The 23060-nt window shown below is 39.2% G+C and overlaps 1 protein-coding gene across 1 annotated transcript in view; it reads right to left on the bottom strand.

The window, feature by feature from the left end:
* Window positions 1-10295: 10295 nt before the first annotated feature.
* The window catches only part of LOC124775315 (adhesion G-protein coupled receptor G2-like), a 147816-nt gene continuing 135051 nt past the window's right edge, over window positions 10296-23060 (bottom strand). The window contains exons 9-10 of the mRNA XM_047250150.1: window positions 22077-22217; window positions 10296-13236 (exon numbers count right to left, since the gene is read on the bottom strand). Of these exons, the coding sequence (XP_047106106.1) occupies window positions 12963-13236; window positions 22077-22217 (415 nt within the window). The 3' untranslated portion in view covers window positions 10296-12962. The remainder of the gene's footprint in view (window positions 13237-22076; window positions 22218-23060) is intronic.

Below are 23060 nucleotides of genomic sequence, written 5' to 3'. Positions count from 1 at the left end.
GGTGCAGTTTTCGTTTCCATTTTGCAATATTCTGTATTATTTAGACGTAATTATTTCAGCATTGCCCTTTTCTGCAAACAAAGCACAGAGCTACTTCATTTGTCAGCAATTCAGACAAGTGCAAGCGAAGACATTAACAAAGAGCTGGTGCATGACTCTATATTTGAACATCGATGTTGGTCTTTGACATGAGTGTCATCTTTAGACCACTGTAAACACTGTTTCCCACTGTTCTCGCGCGTGTTTCAGAATATATGTTATTGGTCTTAGCTTTTACAGCGGAAGTTCACCAGTAACTCAAATTTTCCTTCTTTGGCGCTTGACCCGCTATTTACTTACATGCTACAATTACTGACCAGTAGGCTAACTTCCAACACTTGTGATAGGTTTGTCACACATCTACTGGAAACACTCATTCGCACTGTGCCCGCCTTAACTAAAGTAAAAATAAAAATTTAAATCAACTAAGCTCTTTACATAGCCTTCACTTGCCTAAACTAGAATACACTCTGGTTCTGTGCCTACTGGTTCTCTGTCGCTTGTTTCAGACAGATATACAGTAATAAGTCACCCTATACTGTCTTTTAGGTCGTGGCCAAAAAATCAACTTCTACGTGTCTTATGCACATCACCCAGTTATGCTGAGTAACTTTTCCAGAACATCAAGTGTTACTTGCTCCACACCAGCAAGTTTAAAAGCAGCCATGTCTCGTTATCCTAGGCCCATATCAGCTCAATAGGAGTACATTGGTGTTTCAATTAGTTTTCCAGTTGGCTAATTAAATATTGAATAATGCATGAGACCCTTCAAATGATGTGACCAAATACAGCTTCAAAATAGAAACACTAAATTATTGTTTCTATTAAGTTAAAATGTGATGGAATATGTCTTTTGGGAAGGAAAGGACTGACAAATATCATTCAAACTGTCAAATGTGGATTATAACTGACGAAAACACCAAAACAGAAAGAAATATCAAATCTTTTGAATCTTTGTCCTTCACACACATTTAATTCATTATGCAAAGTAAGAATTAAACATGAAGAAGATGTTTGTAGCTCAGACACAAGGAAGAGGAAATGATTTTTGGATACTAAAATATAGAAATGGCATCTGAGGTTTTAATCTGAAACATTTCACCCAGCTACCTGAAGTGTAATGAATACTGTCAAAACTGTGAAAATTCTAACAGGTTGTCATCACAGTTCTGATGAGAAGAAAGCACAACAAACCATGGAAGAAATTGTAAAGAATGCAAATAGTAGAGACAGAAAGAGGTAGGAAGGAGATAAGCTATGTGGAGCTGAACAAGGAAGTAATGAAATTTAAAACCCAGAGGAAAGAAGAGTCCTGACAGTGGAGTAATAAGAGGTGCAGCGAATTCAATAAAATAAAATTTAATACTTTTTGAATAGTTGGTTGAGTGCTCTTACTTTAATGTCATACTTCAGTTTTCTACTCTTCTCAAGTTTTCCTGTCGGTGTGGGATCTCATTTATTGAAGGGTTATTGGCTGCCTTGCTTCCTCTTTCCATATTTCTAAGGTTTCTGTTCATGTGTTTACAAAAATTCTTGGTTTCAAAAGCGCTTTAGATTAACTGCTTGTCTTAAAATGAATCTATTTTGGAAAGAATAATTTACACAGAAAATTCTTCCTAAACAAGTGTTCATGAAGCTGTCAGAGTACTGCAAAATCATTACACAATATCTCCTACAAAAATAGAAAACGTTTGTTTCTAAAATAACTAACATTATGTTCTGTGGTTAATTTGAGTAGTTTGATTGTGTGGTGTCACAAAAAAAACTGTTAGATTATGGTTTTATCATTGACATTCCCTTTGTCTATATACAGCCTGAATCAGTTATATTCCCATCAAAGCAGTATAAATTAATTATATGATTCTATACAAGGGCAGAAGTTATAGGAGTATCAATCTTCGCATCGTATGCAAATGTGAAGCGGTAACATGAGCGATAGCAAAGGTGTTTCCCTCCACATTACTAACAGTATTAAAAGTCATCTCATTCATGAATTGTAGTTGAGATTTAGTCATGAATTATACCTGTGACCTAAACTGCAAATAATTCAGAAGATTTAATTGTCAGATTTACACCTTGCAAAATAAATTCTGTTCTCATCCAGAATAAAATATGTTACATTTAAACAGCACATGCCATTGATGCGTTTTTTGTGTCTCAGTTATTATTAATTTAATTTTTATTGTAAAATGTGGATCTCTCCAAGGAAGATTATTCTGTCAAACTTTCATGTCATTTTAAAGGAATTTATTCACTAAAAGGAGCAATACTTAATGAAATTTCCTTTTATCATCTATTATTCATACATTAAGAAATTCAGGGATGTATTGACTGTCATCAGTCTTTATGATGTTAAATGAAGAGATGTTTGAAATTGTACTTAATAGTTGCAGCAGAAGGGAGTTCATATAGTTTGTTTTTTAAAACATATTCAACATTCTACTAGCTTCTTTTTGTGGTAGGACTTCGTATTCATGGCCACAGTATTCTTTCTAACATCAATAAATATCTTAGACAGTAGTGTTCATTGAGATAGTTGTAAACACATAACGTCCAGCTAATAATATAGTTGACTTTAGCCTTTAACATGTTGGCAATAATTTGTCTAAAGTAATGAACACTTACAAATTATAAATTTTCAAAATAACTTCACAGTATATGAAACTCCTTTTTTAATCATAAATTAGAAAGTAAACTAAACTGGTATAAAATTAAATGTATTTACATCACATTTTGTTAGACACATAATGTATGTTTGTTGAATGTGTGTAAAGAGATGCACAGTTAGTTGTAGTGACTGTGCAAAGTGAAATATCCTAAATTTATTTTTGACAATAAAAATATTACTTTTAATTCCATAAATATTACTCAGCATTAATTTGTATTCATAGTCAATAATGTTTGCTGATGCAGATGACTATGTAGATTCTTCACTTTATTTGCATTTTGTTTGATTAAAGTGTTACCATTAGTAAAATCTATACTTTTTAAAATTGACTTTCACTCTTTGATTTGTAATGTACCATAACAGAAAAAAGCAAACCAATAAAAAATGAGTGTGGGCAGTCATTTTACACAAAAAACATAGTATAACACTTAGAAGCAGACAAATTACTTATCATAGTAATTGATGTGTTGCTCTATCACAGGTTTTCAGGCTTTCCTTTTTTAATAAACGCTTACTGAATAACATTCCATAACATGAATTGCCATTTACTGTAACCACTATTTTCTTAAAACCTCTTGGCCTTAAATATTGATGCCAGTGGCATCACAAAACTTTTCCTCCTAAAAGGGGAGGTACCTTCTTTTAAGATTACACATGTATTAGCTTTATTTATCCACTCGAATTTCAGTGTATTGTACTGACTTCCTTACATCAAAGAATGTATGTACAGCCACTGCGACTACTTTGACCTTACTGGTAGGCATAGACCATGAATAAGTGGCTGACTGGTTTATTTGCCATACGAATAGTGAAGGATAAAAATTATTCAGTTCTACATCATATGCAAAACTTGGTGATGTATTTGATCTGCCTTCTTACAGATAATCATTTCCAGTCCTTCCATCAGACAATATATATTATATAAGAAAACTGTGAATACTTACTGAATGTTGAGTAAGAGTTGTTTTGTGACCTATACACAGTTGTTGCATGTGGTTTATTTGGTTGTTTCATTTAAAAAGTACGGCATGATTGCACATGCAGATATATATCATTACTCTATCTTTTTAATGTGCCTTTAAGAAAAGGAAAACATGGATCTGTCAGTGATTGTAAACTGTGATGGAACAATGATATTACGGTATATTGAGAAAATTCAAGCCTGGAATAGGCTTATCAGAAATACATACATTAATGGTTCAGTATTAAATACTTTCTTCTTTACAAGACAATAAGTGAATGCTGGTTTGATATGCCACTTCTGTTTGAATATGTGTTGCAGTTCAAGAAAAAAATAGCATATGAAGTACACATGAAATAACATGTGAAGTACAGTTCACTGAAAATGATGTGTTGTAAAATGGAGTTTCCAAAAATTGATATATCTTGTTTGTCATATCATAGGGCAAAAGTATAATTGCTTCTGTAACACTCACCTTTTTTACTTCACTTGAATGTAAACCAAATTTTGTTTATTCTCTAAACAAAAACAAGTGCAAATCTCTACGTTTTGACTGACTTCAACATGTCACAGAAATTCTATATCGAGGAAAACTGTGATACTGCAGTTGACAACAGTCTTCATACAGAGTGTAGTGTTAACGAAACATTTAACTTGCTTTCACTTGATTGGTAACAAACAAAAAGAAAATTATGCGAGAGCTGCACACAGTACATTGAATGTTTCATGTCCTGGCATGTATGGTAAGGTGAATAGCTGACCTCTTTTAAGTATCTTATATTCATAAGCCAATGAGTGTTAATTCCTAGTAGCATACTATTAGTCTAAGCTGTCTTTGTACCAACAATTGATTTTCATATTTCTCTTTTTTTCCAATCTTGTACACACATTTCAAAATGATCTTGTATTACATTAGTGTTTTTTAAGTGTACACTGAAAAATTTATTTTCAAAATATAACCTGTTGCTCATTTTCAAAGTGGCTCTAACATTAAATTTATGTTTTTTGGCCTAATACTGTCAATACCTTGTGCAACTGAAGCCTTAGAGTTAAAGATAGTTCCACAGTGTGATGTCTAAAGAGAAAAGAATATACAATACTTTATACATATTAGTCAATTTTCTGTGTGATCTTGACAGCAGCATTCTGTTCATAATTCAACAGATATACTCTGACTAATTCATAATCATGTTGCATTGATCTGTAAAACCACAACAGTTTCTGTGTTTCTCCTACATTGCTAGAACCAAGCAGCATTGATAACACAACAATTCAAAATCACAGCTTCTTTCCTTTACACTTATCTTCACTTTCAGCCATTTTTCATGTGATTTGTGATGTCCACTTTGAGTTTATAAAAGCAGTGCTTCCTCACGAGTTTGCAACTTTCTTATAAGTTCATTATTAGATGTAACCAACTTTTGTCACTCTCATTTGATGGACACTACAATAATGATTTGTCTTCTCTCAGTAAGAATTGGAATTCAACTCATGTATATCAGAAGCAAGTGATAACATTTATTGCACTGGAGTAGTTTTGCCTTATAGAGAAGTTCCTGAAACATAAAGCATAAGAACATGGCAAACTGATATGAAAACTGAAATAAAACTTGCTGAACACTAAAGTTTTGGCATTTTATAAATATTTTAGGCAGTATGAGACAAAAAATAGATACTGAATATAAAAGATGAGAAATAGTATAGGTAAAGCAAAATACCATTATTTCCAAACTGTGTGTGAAGTATTACTTATATCTGCTTTATTCTTCTGATTAAGCGTAGATTGATACTTACATTGTTACGAAAGAATAATTGGCTATTTCGTGTAATGTGTGTGTTAGTCCTCTGCAACCTTCCATGTTTAGGTCGCAAACTTCCATAAGCATTCTCACACAAAGACACTTGTAAAATTTATGATTTATGTTCGCTATTAATCAGATCTTCACAAGATTTCTATCAAATCAACGAAAATGTCGTTTGCCATGTTACAAGAATATAGCCCATCGTAATTCTGCCACTTAACTCAATGATGGATGCCAAATCTGATTTGCACTGTATGTCTCTTCATACATGTAAGACTTTATGAATTCTTAACCAACGAAATTTCCTTTCAATGTAAATTATAAAGAATGATAACTGACGTTGAGATAAAAACTGTCAAAACTCAGAGAACGTTTACCAATTATAAAAACTGTTTGCTCTAAACCTCTACACTCAGAAAGACATTTCTTGCTGCAAAATTTGTTTAATGAGCACTACATCAAGTATACCTTCTTTAAAATGAACTTCATTTAATTTATTAAAAACAGAAATACTTCTTTTAAGCAGATGTTTGCTAAATCCTTTGTAGAGCAAAGTAACCTCAATAGACACCCTCATCATGGTGCTTTCTGAATCTATATGCACTTTTAAAACATTTTAAAGTCTGGAAAGCCTGTCAGGCAAGCTCATTACTAGATGTGGGGTGTACAGAACAGAAAATTTGTCATTAATTGTTTTTACCCTTAATCTATTGACAATTCTTTCAAAATTGTCAGTAAACATTAATTATAATTTTTTAGTAGTTATAAAGTGCCAATATTTCCCACTTCATCATGTGTTTATGTATTATTCATGGTTTCATTTTTAAAGTAAAAACTACCCTAACCCTTGTAATATCGTCTCGCATTTACTTAACAGCATGCTCACGTTATTTTCTTGTTACTGCTGCTTTCATTTCAACATCTATATTTTGTAAATATATAGACAGTGCTGCTAAAAACTTGAGACCCTTGGGGAAGCATGTTATCAGTGAACAAGATCTTTTCCTCAACTGTGAGGATGTTAACTGTTGTAGACCTATGGACAATTGTCTGAAAGATTTCTTCATGAATGACATTTTCTTTATTTCAGTAGTTTTTGTTACATTAAGTTCCCAGTAGTCATAGAATTTTGTTTTAATTTTTGTATAACATTTTCTGTCAACTAATTCACCATCCCAATATTTTTCCACTCCAGCTCGCCACTCTCTCTCTCTCTCTCTCTCTCTTTCTGTGTGTGTGTGTGTGTGTGTGTGTGTGTGTGTGTGTGTGTGTGTGTCTTGTTCACTTCTCACTCCCCCCTCTTCCTCCTCCTCACTCTCCTTCTTCTACTTTTTCTTATGTCTTTCATTGATATAGTTGATAATTATATTGAGTTCCTCTGGCTGATTATTATGTGAGCTTCCTCTTTTTGTGAATGAATGGTTTATCTTTCTACATGACCTGAGAATTTTCCCTTGCTCTCATCATAGTTTTCCACAAATTCTGCTTTGAAGGTGGCCTATAATTGTGGCACAATAAGTTCTAATTCTAAATTGGGGGACTGAAGTAGCTACTACAAATATTAACTTCTCATCAGCATGTATGATCAAAAAATTTCCATTTCTTAGTTTAGTGTGTGCACCTTATTTTCCCAGTTTCAAATTTGTTACCTCCATGATGTTGTCAATTATAATAGACAAGTACACTATACCCCATGTGTTGTCTTTTATGTCTTTAGTATGTAAGTGTAAAACAAGAAATTTGTTTAGCATTTCCTTTTCATTATCTCAACCATGAAGAAAGTACAATAATAAATAATATGTTTTGGATGCAAACTCATAGATATAAAATAGAGTTTTCTTCAGTATCTGCATAGAGTGATCTATCATTTTAAGATGATAACTACTGGGATATTGCTGAATTATATTGAAAGTAGTTTGGTAACTCTGTTAGAAGCTAAACTGGACAGAACTTTTAAGAAAGTCCTAAAGTCTATTTGAGGTGGTAGGGAAAAGCAATAAAAATGTAATGGGCGACAGATTAAGGGAAATTATAATTAAGAAAATAGTCTTCCAAATTGGGGTATGTATTATTTCATTACATACAGGTACTTAATTTTTCCTGAGACACCCAGTGGTATTTCAGAGCATACAGCTGTTTAGTTCTTTTTGGGCTCACTCTGCTACCTAATTTGAGCCAACAGTATAGTTTCACGAGTATACCTCTGTCATAAAAAGATATTTTTAAGTGACATTGTAGAAAGGTCGTCATCAAAAAGTTTATTCACTAATATGTGGCAAAACATATATATATAAGATCAATGTGAGAGACTTTAAACCATCTATCCTCTTGCTTAACTCTATTCCATAGAGCTAAGAGTAACTTTTTCTTCATAACTTTCATACCTCTTTACACACATCCTTTTCCCTCTTCTCACTTTCTGCTATAGAACAAAGACACTAGTTCTTAGAAGCTTACAATTATTGGATCCATGTCAGCTGTTCCTTTTTATTTGTTTTTCTTTTCATGTAAATATAACATTTATTTTGTAAATTCACTAAATCTACTCTTCTTTTTCTTTTTTTACTGCCCAGTTACATATGTTTGGTGCATTTGCAGATGAAATGTGAAAATATGCAGTTTGGCATATTATTAGCTTCGGTTTCACATAACATTAAACTAATTTTTTACTAGTGAAGCAATTTTGAATATTTGAATTATGAATCAGAGTTGCTGCTGTTGTGGAATTTAGAGTAAGAAGAAAATATCAGTAGTGTAGGTCATGTGTACAAACCCTGAGATGAGTAACTCAGTATGATTTAGGTATGGTCAGATCTGTAAGCAATAGCTTGAGATGGTATCCCATGTTTTATTGAATCAATTTCTAGGCTGATTTCCATCAGTTCATGTTCAGAAGATTATTGCAGTATTGATAAGTTATGAACTGCTGTATTTTTTGAAGTAGTAATGATTTTAGTAGATTTGCAACTGTGCAGGTATGCAATCCCTAGTGTGCCAAAATAGAATAAAATTGGGGATATAAGCAGGGCCTTCCATACATCGTGGCTGGCTGTTTGTTTTAAACTAGATTTTATTTTTCGCTTATCCATAATTTTTATGTCTGAAATTTTAGCAATGTCCCCATAATGTTTTAGGAATTTTTTCCCTGTCTTTGATTTAAAATATGATGGAATGTTAAAGTAATAAAGTATGATACATAGAATAAATCTGTATTTTATTATCAAATAGATATTTTCTTTTATCTTATCAATTTTAAGCCTCAGTAGCAAAATCGATTCCTACAATAACTGTCACACAGCAGCCTACAAAAATTAACTGTAGCCATGTTTGTATACACATTTCATAAAACCTTATCATCCCAATATACATAACATTCATATAAGTTTTTTCCAATTTACAAATGAATTCTTACACATTCAGTATCTATTTACATCCTTTTGATATATCTCTAAATGGTTTCTTTATTTACTCTTTTCGCATTGATTGTATTTTCATTGTTAATATTTTGTTTTGCTTTACAGAAGTCTTTTGAATTATCAGTCTACCTCTTTGCTTATATAATTTCTCTTCAGCTATTTCGCTAACTATGAGCTTTTCGGTTTCTGTAACTCTTATCTATTTTGCTACATCGATGTGTGACCATAGCGCATCACAATTGCACCTCAGTACTTCTTCTAACATTCCTCATAACCAAAGGCGAACATTCACTTACATTTAATTGAATAAAACAGAGAATAATAGAAATTTTAACAATAATTTCTAAGGCATTTGCCAGATTTCGGAAATGATCGTATTTCTGCTGTGGGAGTTGCCCTAAGGCCAAAAATTAAAACTGAGTTAAATGATTCTTGGAAGTAAAAAAAAAAGTCGTGTAACTACTTCCTCCCGTAGGGTAGACCGTTCGCTCAGAAGTTAATTTCTGCATTAACCTTAACTTTCATGGATGCACATCCATTTCACCATGAGAAAAACAAATTCTTTGCTCTAAAAAAAAACACATCATGGTCGTTATTTCCCTACAATTTGCTGATCAACACAAAGAGGAATGCACTGTCTAACTGTGTGGGCTCTGTAACAGGCAAGACTAACAGGGACAGAGAGTGTATACATAGCAATGAGAGCTGTGTGTTCTTAGGCTTGTCTCACTGGGGAGAGAGTATAAGAGATGTGTAAAAACATCTCAAAGAATGCGCTGGAATAAACCTCATAAAAATCTCTAGAAAATGTCACGAACACGCTTACAGGTAGAAACTACGATTGTTGTTCGATCTCCTTCATATCCACTCTGTAGAGACCATAAACATAAAGTTAGACTAATAAAATGCCTACACAGAGGCGAACTTAAAAATCCAAAATATGGTATGATTAAAAGTGACCTCTGTCACACCTTTTAAGCGCACAACTGAGCATAGAAATAGAGGTAGTTGTAGATGTGCTTGGGAGAGAGTAATTTTCTCTAAGACATATTAGGTCTACAACTTTGCTTCCGCCGTTTTGCAGTAGACGGCAGTAGCGGCAAGTGGGGTTCGGGTGGTTGGTTATAGGTGTAATACAATAAGCATAGGCATCTGTAAGCATATTGCCATAAAAATATTACACGATTTATGATTGCATCACAAGGCCATTCTCGATAAAGTACGTCAACTTACGTAACCCATTTCTTGCCATTTGCGGGAGGTTTTAATTTTCTGCTTTAACGTGAAGAAATCTGCGGCTGTGGCTCTTAAAATGCTGAAAAGACCAATGATGAGGGAACTATTAGTGGAAGAACATGCAGAGAATGTTTTCAAAGCCTTAAGGACGGTGATTTTGATGTCGAAGACCGGCATGGCGGTGGAAGACAGAACGTTTTCGTAGCTACTGAAACAGACTAAGACAGTCACAGGACATCATTATCGAAAGAAATCGAGCCCAGCACAGACACACAAACGGCCACAATACAGGGATAGACACGTAAAGGCAATTTTGCAGCAGGACAGCGCTCGACCCCCTTTCGCAAAACCCGTCGAAATATACATGGAAATGTTGAAACGAGAAGTCCTGTCCCTCCCGCTGTATTCTCCATACGTTGCTCTCTCTCTCTCCGAATACCACCTTTTTTGCTCAATGGCATACAGTCTGGCTCACCAGCACTTCCGATCATATGAACAAGGGCAAAATTGAATCGATTCATGGATCCCCACAAAGGACACCCAGTTCTTCCGCCACGAAATTCGTATGCTATCTGAAATATGGGAGACTGTAGTGGCCAGCGATGGGCAATATTATGAATCATAATTTTTTGTAAGTTTTTCACAATAAAGGCTCGAACTTCGAGAAAAAAACGCCGGAAGCAAAGTTGTAGACTTAGTATGACGTCTACATTTACATCTACAGATTGTAAATAGGAACGTCGCTCAGTGCACGAGTGGTTACCCGAACTTCAAAATGAATTCTTTTGTGGAGCAATTCACACACACTGTAAATGCTGATGACCTGGCATTGAAATTGGTGATGATACTTAGTTACTTACTTACATCCTCTTCCAGGATTTGGCTGTTGCCTGCCCTCTCTTCACGTGTCGACCAACGCCTCTTCTTCTGGTAGAAGGATATCTAAGGACAAGTTTCAGAATTCTATTGATCTCCATTCTAAAAATGTGGTTGCCACTCAACTACACTGTGTTTAAGTTGTGAGGTATACTTTCACTGGGATTTATGTCCTTTAGGGAGTACCCTTCCACTGACCTGAGGAACTATATCTCAGACGATTGCATTTTGTTCCGATAATTTGTTCTATTCACTCATTTTTCGGTTCTATATATCAATCTTGGCACAGCTATAATCTTCCAGAATTTAAGTTGAATCTGTTATCTTACGCTTTGATGCTGGCCGAATTGTTCCTCACACATAGTGAGATCGATGAAGCTTTTTCTTCACTTCGTCGTCATTCTTGAGATAGGAATCACAACCAACGCAAATAAAACTTGATACTTGTCCTACTGGTTCACCGTCAATTATTGCCTCTAACTACCAATGTTCATTGTCTTGCCATAACTACTGTTTTAGTCCTGGATATCTGAACACTATTACTTTTATAAAAGATATTTAGCACATGTAATCATTTCCGAAAATTATCTTCTTCGTCCTGTAGAAAAGCATAGTATTTATAAGGGCTAGTCAAAAGGAAACGAGAAGATGAAAAAAAGTATGTAAATTATTTATTTTATTTCAGAAGTAATCGGCATAACTGTTAACGTATCTATCCACTGTGAAATTGTCAATGCCATCATAGAAAGATGTTTGTGGCTGCCTACAGAACAATGATTGTACCTGAGCGCGCATCTCTTCATGTGAAGGAAATCGACGGCCATGAATATCTTACTTCAAGGCTCCAAAAATAGGGAAATGACATGAGGAGAGTGTGCGTGTACTGCTGTGCGTTGCGCACTGTGTCCCAGAAAGTCAGTGAGTAGCAGGTTGATGGACGGCATCATTCTGTTGCAGGATATTACCCGCCCACATGTTGCCAAGGTTGTTTCGACTATGCTGCAGATGTTTCGCTGGAAAGCCCTTACACATCCTCCATACAGTCCCGATATCTCTCCAGATTTCCATATTTTTGGAGCCCTGAAGGAGGAAATTTGTGGCCGTCCATTTATTCCAGACAAAGGGACGCACACCTTGATACATTCATGATTCTGTACGAAACCGCATACATTTTTCTATAAAGGCACTGCCCGTTTTGGTTTACAGTCGGATAAATGTATTAACAGCTACGGCGATTACTTTTTAAATAATAAACACTTTACTTACTTTCTTCCATCTGTGGCATTTTCATTTAACTGCCCCTTATATGCACATACTGTTACTCCTTTTTGGTGGGATTTCTACCTACAGTAAATGTTGTTTTTATCTAGATGTGTACAGTAAATAAAATTTCAAAAATTTTCATTTCACTGTCCCTCCATGAACATGTGACTATGAGCCACATGAAAATGATTAGGCAACAACGAAGATCGTTGTCATATTACGAAAAACTGGACTGACCGATTTATCTACACTTTTATATTTGTGGACACGTAAATCGGGGACAAGAGAATCAATGTTCACAAACTCATAATTTTACTCAGTATTTCTAGAAATGTAAGGAATGTAATCTGCAAAAAGTAGATGAGATGGCTGTCAATCAGTTGTGAGATACCTCATCTCCAGTTTGTCTGCTTTAAATTCTTGCGTAAGTCTTTGATATACATCTACTGTCATATGTTAATACTTGTTGATATAGTTGTAAGTCACATTCCATACATTTGAACGTTGATCTGTAATAAGTTTTGATCCACTGCAAAAGAAACAAATGGCTTTGAATCTCTCATAGTTTTAAATAGTGTAGGTAATGAACGAGGACATGATGCATTCTGCTCATTTGGAGAACTATTTCTTTCTCTTGTCTGAAGTCTGACGCTTGAGCACGCGTGACACACGGCAGTGCTTGTTGTTGCTGTGGACGGCGTTCAGTATCTGCTGATGGAGACAGAGCTGTTGGCCCCCTCACTGGAGAAGCTGGCCGAGGCGGACACAGCGGCATGCTCCTTGACTGGTGGGGCCACAGCTGCTGTAGCGGTGGTGGTGGTGGTGGTGGTGGTGGACGAGGACCGGCCCTGCGAGCTCCTGGCCGCCATCTTGTCAAGGTAGCAAGTGTCTGCAGGCAGCCACGACTGGAAGGTAGCCCACCACTTGGCGCGCAGCTGTGGTTCCCCGAGCACGAAGAACAGGAACAACACCAGCCTGCAGGCAAGGCGCGGTATCACGTCAGCACCGCACAAAAGAGTGTACCATGTACTACACCAAGTGTCTTTTACACGAGCAGGACCATACCAACGGTTTGGCAAAATATTCCAGAGCACAGACACAGAGGGGGTGTAAATAACAATAAAACAAAGAGAGACAGCAACTGTGACATAATCGCGTGTATAAACAGTGATCCAATACTGTAAAATGCTTTTTTATTCCAGTCTCTGATCACAAATTAATTCTTTAGACGGTGACCAGTTGCAGTCTGTAATGACCATCTTCAGATCTAAAATATATAAATATATACACCTAGTGAGCAGTGTGTCTTTTAACATAAAACAGCAATATGTATCACAATATACTGTCATACACCAGGGAAATGTACAGATAAAATTTGGTATAACGTACCTTTTTGACACCACGTCCTAAAGTGATACGGCCATAATGGCATCGTCAAAACATATAAATAAAATCGACATAGCATCGTCACATAGATCTAAAAAAAAAATAAGATGTAGAATAGGCCACATAGTATACATAGTGATTATTGCCAACTAGCTACTGAGGTACAGTAGCATCCAGAAACCTGTTTACCTACACCCTTCCTAGATGTCGCTACTGTGGGCTTGCTTATATGCAATCATCATTTACGCAAAAACATAATCTGATAAAAGCACATTAGATAAAACGCATGTAGCAGACTTATTAAAATTGATGACTATCATAGAAACCAATTGTGATACATTAAAATATGAATGCAGTTACCCATGTAAAATTATTAAAAGAAAATATATGAAGAGTAGAGGTCCGACCCGTTTTTATGGTGAATTTACGGTCAACAATTAATATAGCGTAATACATTGCCTGTGGCAACCTATAAATTACTTAAGACAGATAAAATGTCTATATCACAGCAGAAAAAGGGACACATCAATGAACAGCGCCCTCTGTTGGGTCGGCCGCTAGGATCTTATGTAGGCGCGCACCAATTCATATATTTTCTTTTAATAATTTTTCATGGGTAACTGCAGTCATCTTTTAATGTATGACAATTGGTTTGTATGATAGTCATCAATTTTAATAAGTCTTCCACATGCATTTTATCTAATGTGCTTTTATCAGATTATGTTTCTGCGTAAATGATGATTGCATATAAGCAAGCCCACAGTAGCGACATCTAGGGAGGGTGTAGGCAAACAGGTTTCTGGATGCTACTGTACCTCAGCAGCTAGTTGGCAATAATCACTATGTGTACTATGTGGCCTATTCTACATCTTATTTTTTTTTAGATCTATGTGACGATGCTATGTCGATTTTATTTATATGTTTTGACGATGCCATTATGGCAATATCACTTTAGGACATGGTGTAAAAAAGATACGTTATACCAAATTTTATCTGTACATTTCCCTGGTGTATGACAGTATAGTGTGATACATATTGCTGTTTTATGTTAAAAGACACACTGCTCACTAGATGTACATATTTATATATTTTAGATCTGAAGATGGTCATTACAGACTGAAACCGGTCATCGTTTAAAGAATTCATTTGTGATCAGAGACTGTAATAAAAAAGCATTTTAAAGAGAGACAGTTTAACGGTTACCAGAATGATGTATGTGGGTTCTCCTACCCGCTGTGTTCCTATCTTCTGCCTGGGAGACGAAGCCTTTCCCTCATTCCGTAACTATGAACAGACACAACTGTCACATTGTAATTTCCTACAAGTACAGTAGTTATACTCTTAAGTGCCAAAGAAAATGGTTTACATGCGTATTCAAATACAGATATATGTAAACAGGCAGAAGACGGCGCTGCGGTCGGCAACTCCTATATAAAACACATATCTGTCGCAGTTGTTGGATCGGTTACTGCTCCTGCAATGGCAGGTCATCAAGATTTAAGTGAGTTTGAACGTGGTGTTAGTAATCACTGCACGAGCGATGGGACACAGCATCTCCGAGGTAGCAATGAACTGGGGTTTTCCCCGTACGACTATTTCACGAGTGTACCGTGACTATCAGGAATCCGGTAAAACATCACATCTCCACTCGGAAAAAGATCCTGCAAGAATGGGACCAAAGATAACTAAAGAGAATCGTTCAAGGTTACAGAAGTGCAACCGTACCGAAAATTGCAGATTGCTGGGCCACCAACAAGTCTCAGCGTGCGAACCATTCAATGAAACATCATCGATATGGGCTTTCGGAGCCGAGGCTGCTGCCTGCATGACACCAAGCTTTACGCCTCACGTGGGCCCATCAACAGTGACATTGGACTGTTGATGAATGGAAACATGTTGCCTGGTCGGACGAGTGTCGTTTCAAATTGTATCGAGCGGATGGACGTGTACGGGTATGGAGACCTCATGAATCCATGGACTCTTCATGTCAGGAGGGAACTGTTCAAGCTCGTGGAGGCTCTGTTATGTATGGGACGTGTGCAGTTGGAGTGATATGGAACCCTTGATATGTCTAGATACGACTCTGACAGATGACGCGTACGGAAGCATCCTGTCTGATCACCTACATCCATTCATGTCCATTGCGCATTTCGACGGATTGAGCAATTCCAGTAGCACAACGTCCAGAATTGCTACCGAGGGGCTCCAGGAAGACTCTTCCGAGTTTAAACACTTCCGCTGGCCACCAGACTCCCCAGACATGAACATTACTGAACATATCTTGTATGCCTTGCAACGTGCTGTTCGCAAGAGATCTTCACCACTTCGTGCTCTTTCGAATTTTTGGACAGCCCTGCAGGATTCATGGTGGCGATTCCCTCCAACACTACTTCAGACTTTAGTCGAGCCAACGCCACATCGTGTTGCAGCACTTCTCCGTGCTCACGGGGGCCCTACACAAGATTAGGCAGGTGTACCAGTTTCTTTGGTTCTTCAGTGTACGAATGTGTGGCATCTCCTCCTTCAGCCGTGTCCGAACGGACACCGCGCAGAATTCACTGCTGTGAGGAGAAAGGAAAGGAACTGATGATATCAACTACAGCAAAACCTTGTGCGGAATCAACAGCGAAGAGTGAAAATACGTGCTGGACCAGGACTCGGAAATGTGATGTCCTGCTTCCTAAGCAGTTGTATTAACCACTGCTCCATATGGACACAGTGTTTATCGCAAATGTGTGGACTATCTCGTCACGCTCCGGCCGGGGTGGCCGAGCGGTTCTAGGCGCTACAGTCTGGAACCCCAAGACCGCTACGGCCGCAGGTTCGAATCCTGCCTCGGGCATGGATGTGTGTGATGTCCTTAATTTAGTTAGGTTTAAGTAGTTCTAAGTTCTAGGGGACTGATGACCTCAGAAGTTAAGTCCCATAGTGCTCAGAGGCATTTGAACCATTTGTTTTTATCTCGACATGCTCCCCAGTCGACTCATATTCCCATTTAGCGCCACCTATTCACAATCTCTGTCCATGTCCACCATGCTCGCTAATTTGAGATTGCCGCTGAAGACCGAATGTAAATGTGCGAGCACACTGAATGTTGTTTATTCATTGCCCGTAAAGACGAATCAGTTAGATGAATGTGTGGCGTCTGGATTCACGTAACTTATTCGCGTCAATGGGCTATGAATCCTTAACCTTCGTGCAGGTGGACATTTACGTCCGACCTCCAGCGGAAATCTAAAAATAACGAAAGTGGAGGACACTGACAGGGACGGCAGATAGGTGGCGCTAGGTGAGATTATGGGTCAGCTGGGGAGCCGAGATAGTCGGCACAATTGCGATAGGCACTGTGTCCGGGTTCAACTGCCTAGTAAGCAGGAGATCACAGGTCTAAGTCTCAGCCTGACACACATTTTGACTCGCCGCCGGTGATTTCGAACAAAGTTCCGATTCAACTAGTAGCATCAGTTCCTTCCCTTTGCTTTCTACCCCATCCACCTACAGTTTACATAATCCTACAGAAGCATCAAAGAAACTTCTGCTACCAAATATACACACATCAAAAAAAGTTTTGCATCGCCCCAGTTCCCAGAACTCCAGACTGTGGCCATTGTATCACAGACACAGTCCCTTTGACTGTTCAGAGATATCACTAAACCCGTCCAAAGATGTAAACAACCATGCATGAGCAGTGCCTATTAGACGGAGGGGGTCCGACAGCCGATCAGTTCCAGTCATTCAACCAGGAATGAGGTACACGGCTCGTGTTGTCTGTGGAACAATCATGCCTAGACGGTCAATACCGCGGTTCGATAGCGTCCTCATTGTTACCTTGTGCCAGGAAGGGCTCTAATCACAGGAAGTGTCCAGACGTCTCGGAGTGAACCAAAGCGATGTTGTTCGGACATGGGGGAGATACCGAGAGACAGGAACTTTGGATGACATGCTTCGCTCAGGCCGCCCAAGGGCTACTGCTGCAGTGGATGACCGCTACCTACGGATTATGGCTCGGAGAAACCCTGACAGCAACGCCACCATGTTGAATAATGCTTTCCGTGCAGCCACAGGACGTCGTGTTACGACTCAAACTGTGCGCAATAGACTGCATGATGCGCAACTTCAATCCCGACGTCCATGGCGAGGTCCAGCTTTGCAACCATGACCCCATGCAGCGCGGAACAGATGGGCCCAACAACAAGCCGAATGAACCGCTCAGGACTGGCATCACGTTCTCTTCACCGATGAGTGTCGCATATGCCTTCACCCGGACAATTGTCAGAGACGTGTTTGGAGGCAACCCGGTCACGCCGAACGCCTTAGACACACTGTCCAGCGAGCACAGCACAGCGGTATTATGTTGGGGCGACGTACACCGGTGGTTGTCATGGAAGGCGCCGCAACGGCTGTACTATACGTGAATGCCATCCTCCGACCGATAGTGCAACCATATCGGCAGCATACTGGCGAGGCATTCGTCTTCATGAGCGACATCGTCCACATCTTGAGAACGACTTCCTTCAGGATAACGACATCGCTCGACTAGAGTGGCCAACATGTTCTCCAGACATGAACCCTATCGAACATGCCTGGGATATATTGAAAAGAACTGTTTGTGGACGATGTGACCCACCAACCACTCTGAGGGATCTACGCAGAATCGCCGTTGAGGAGTGGGACAATCTGGACCAAAAGTGCCTTGATGAACTTGTCGATGCCATGACAAATACAGGCATTCATCAATGCAAGAGGACGTGCTACTGGGTATTAGAGGTACCGGTGTGTACAGCAGTCTGGACCACCACCTCTGAAAGTCTCACCGTATGGTGGTACAACATGCAATGTGCAGTTTTCATGAGTAATAAAAAGGGAGGAAATGATATTTATGTTGATCTCTATTCCGGTTTTCTGTACAGGTTCCGGAACTCTCGGAACCGAGGTGATGCAACTTTTTTTTTTATTTGTGTATGTCTATTGTTATAAAGTCTGGTATGCCAACAGTGCTTATGGTGAAAAAGTTGTTGCCTTCACAGGTCACTCAGGTTCAACAATGCATTTCTCGCTGCCATTTTACTGCTACATTGCAGGATCTCAAACGTAGGCGAGCGGATACTAGAGCAAATATGCTAGTTGTCTGAAGGCTCCCGATTTCCGCAGTGTGAGAGCTGGAGTAAGACGCTATGGTAGAAGAAGGAAGCAAAAAGATGAAGCTGATGAGTAATTATTTGTCTCTCTGTTATTGCTTTTATTGTTCGCAAGTTTCGGTTGATACGATCTGCTGTGTAAATAAAAAGAACTCACGACTAAGTCTTCTGCGGCGAGTAATAATATTAGATAATGTAGCCATAATTAATTTTCCGTCTGCAGCGGAGTGTGCTGATATGAAACTTCCTGGCAGATTGAAACTGTGTGCCGAACCGAGAGTCGAACTCGGGACCTTTGCCTTTCAATGGCAAGTGCTCATCGTCGTGGATTTCTACAGAACGAATTTTCCTCTCTTCAGCTCAGTTATTACAACAATCGCCCGCGAAGTGCAAAGGGCCCGAGTTCGATTCTCGATCTGTCACATAGTTTTAGTCTGCCAGGAAGTTTAATATAACAGGAGATAGTCGTTGTCCTTATAGACGGCTATACTCTGTTCGTCTATATTAAAATTTCCTATAAACAAAAGTACGCTCCAAGATTACTGCATAACTGTTCGCTATGCCTTTCGTCATCGGCTGCATTCCTCAAGCATCTGGCGTCGTAAGACCACTGCAAGTGGGTCTTAATTCCGCGTTACGTATATTAGTGTCACTCTAGTGCGAACGGAAGTCTAACCTATATGAATGCATCGAAAATCTTATTATTTCTGCTAATCACTTTGCTATATATTTAACTTAGGTAAGTATTACATAAAAACTCACTGGTCAGTCGGTCTCGCTGAGCTTCACATTCATTAAACCAATTTTTAAAATTAATCGAAACTTGTTAAACATGCGATAGCTTTTCGGTGGGGGAGGAGGGCGGGAAGGTGAGGAGGCGAAGTTTTGGCGTGTCTGCAAGGGCGCAGGGTCTTCTCGGTACTGTTCTGAACGTGTTCGAATTTCTTGTTTCACTCGTCTCCGTGTAGGAAACGAGTCTACTGCAGCGCCGCTGGAGAACCATTCAGGCACTTAGGTTCACTTGCTACGAGTGACCATTTGTTTCTCCGTGTGACATCGCTGGAATCACGTGCCTGCATGGAGGCGTCTGGTGGGCAGTTTGGCGTCAGTACATACACTGATGGTGGATTCACAATAGGGGTCGAGAGAATGCTACAAACCAGAAAGGAACGTCACCGTCAAATGGTGGTGTGTTCACTCTAGACCTAAGCGAAGTTCATAATGGAGATCTTGCATTAGGTCATGTGGTAAATCGTCCAAATTGCTAAGTAGTGAAAGAATAAGCAAAGTATCACCCAAACGTTTCACAACATCAACATATGATTGCTTGAGAAGACATATATGGACAAACAATATGTGGAAGGATATATATTTCACCTTTTTACTTCCATTTTTTGTTCTGTTTTCTATTTAAATTCCAAAGAACGTTAATATTTACAGCACGCCAGCAACAGAGAACACACAAGGCACACAAGATGAAGAAACCATAAATTGCAAGAAAACATGAGACATCTGACATTTGACAAGATACACAATAGGTAATATCATGAGAAAAGAATGTAAAAATGAAGAATACAAACCAACAACACACAAAAGAAAAGATTAAAAATACCCAAGACCACGATAGATAAATACAAGAAAGGAGGCATACGCTAGCTAACGTGTAAAGGCTGTGATTCTATATGCATTGGACAGACGTGTAGAAATTTCAGGATCAGACACTCAGAATATGTACAGCAATGAAAAGTGACTGCACTTTTGAGAACGCTTTGCCTTGCAGCGCTGCGCCTTGCAGTTCTGTCCCCGCGTAGAGCGTTCTGTCTCATACGATTTCACGTAAACAACACTGAATCGCCAAAGAAACTGCTACAGACGTAAGTATTCAAATACAGAGGTATATAAACGGGTAGAATACGGCGCTGCGGTCGGCAAGGCCTATATAAGACAATAAGTGTCTGTCGCAGTTCTTATGTCGGTTACTGGTGCTATAATGTCAACTTATTAAGATTTAAGTGAGTCTGAACGGGGTGTTACAGTCGGCGAACGAGCGATGGGACACAGCATCTCCGAGCTAGAGGTGAAGTGGGGATTTTCCCGTTCGACCATATCAGGAATCCGGTAAAACATCAAATCTCCGATATCACTTCGCCTGGAGAAAGGTCCTGCAAAAACGGGACCAACGACGACTGAAGAGAATCGTTCAGGTTGACGGAAGCGCAACCCTTCCGCAAATTGCTGTAGATTTCAATGCTGGGCCATCAACAAGCGTCAGCGTGCAAACCATTCAACGAAACATCAACGATGTCGGCTTACGGAGCCGAAGGCCCACTCGTGTACTCTTGATGACGGCACGGTAAAAGGGTTTACGCCTCGCTTGGGCCTGTCAACACCGACATTGGACTGTTGATGACTGGAAAGATGTTGCCTGGTCGGATGAGTCTCGTTTCAAATTGTATCGAGCGGATGGACGTGTACGGGTATGAAGACAACCTCACGAATCCATAGACCCTGCACATCAGTGGGGGACTGTTCAAGCTAGTGGAGCCTCTCTAATGGTGTGGGGCGTGTGCAGTTGGATTAATAATGGACTCCTGATACCTCTAGATACCACTCTGATACATGACACGTAAATAAGCATCCTGTCTGATCACCTGCATCAGTTCATGTCCATTGTGCATTATGACATACTTGGGCAATTCCAGCAGGACAATTCGACACACCTCACGTCCGGAATTGCTACAGAGTGGCTCCAGGAAGACTCTACTGAGTTGAAACACCTCCGCTGGCAACCAAACTCCCCAGACATGAACATTAATGAGCAATTCTGGAATGGCTTGCAACGTGCTGTTCAGAAGAGATCTCCACCCCCTCTTACTCTTACGAATTTATGGACAGTCCTGGAGGACTCACGGTGCCAATTCCCTTCAGCACTACTTCAGACTTTAGTTGAGTCCACGCCACGTCGTGCTGCGGTACTTCTCCGTGATCACGGGGGCCCTACATGAGGTTAGGCAGGTGTACCAGTTTGTTTGGCTCTTCAGTGTGCATTTGGTTGCGTCGCGCCGCGGTGCTCTGCTGCAGTGCAGTTCCTCTGAGTCCGAGTTAATCTTTAGGATTAAGAGCCGCGATACCGAAGGCCCGGTATAACAACATCAGGGAACAACCTTTATGTGCAACTTGTGACGTAGTCGCGTAGATGGAGAGTGGCGACTCTCCAGTTCGTTCATCAGTTAGCCGACGGAGTGTATGTACGTGGTGCAGTGGGCTGCGTGTGTGGGTGAGCATACTCACCCGTGCGGCGTGGCGGTGATGCAGAAGAGGTAGGCGAGCCACAGGGTCCTAGCGGGAGGTCCCAGCGCCCACGGCACGCCCAGCAGGAAGAACAGCATCACCGCCGTCATCAGCCGGCGCCGCAGCATCGACGGCCCGTGTCTGTGCACACACCCGTACACACGAGAGCTTCATATGACGTACAGCCACTGGAATTACACATAGCTGCAAAGCACTGCGTCAGCAGTCCATTAGTCTCAGTAAAACGTAAACGACAAGGACGTTGTGAAATTTAAAAGCGCTCCTGGTGTAGAGATTGTTCCGTGAAAAATTTGGAAATCTGTGGTAAGTTCCTATGGGACCAGATTACTTACACACTACTTAATCAAAATTAAACTATACGCTAAGGATAGCACACACATCCATGCCCGAGGGAGGACTCGAACGTCCGATGAAAGGAGCCGCGCGAACCGTGGCAACGCCCCTAGTCCGCGCGGCTACATTGTTCCGTGAAATTTCGAGTGAACTGCAGGATGTCTATATATTGCTGTACGATATTTTTTCGCACAGTCTTCTCTCCATCTTCAGGTGTATGAGGTGTCTTAAAAAAAAAAATGAAAATTGCTGTCTCAGCTTCATTGCTTCTTGTACAACATTTTAAGCACTGTCCCCTTCAAAACAGTCCTCTTGTAACGAGTCATCCTCCTCTACCATTACCTTCTTTATAGAAATAACTGATGCCATGTTTACTATCAATTCTTGCATAGGTTAAAATTGTCTCAGCTGTTTCACTAAAAGAATTCAAATGATTTTGTGTACGATGTATTCTATTTCAGGCTAAAATGTATAAAAAAGAAATTAATATGTCACAATCGATATGCACTAACAGTTAAAATTACTCTTCTTTTGAAAATATTTTAAATTACGAAAATATCTGGTATATTTAAAATTCATATTATTAATTACACAATCAAAAAAAATGGTTCAAATGGATCTGAGCACTAT

The sequence above is a fragment of the Schistocerca piceifrons genome, chromosome 2, assembly GCF_021461385.2.
Source record: "Schistocerca piceifrons isolate TAMUIC-IGC-003096 chromosome 2, iqSchPice1.1, whole genome shotgun sequence".
In the NCBI taxonomy this organism is placed as follows: Eukaryota; Metazoa; Arthropoda; class Insecta; order Orthoptera; family Acrididae; genus Schistocerca; species Schistocerca piceifrons.
This window is presented reverse-complemented; position numbering and strand designations above follow the sequence as displayed.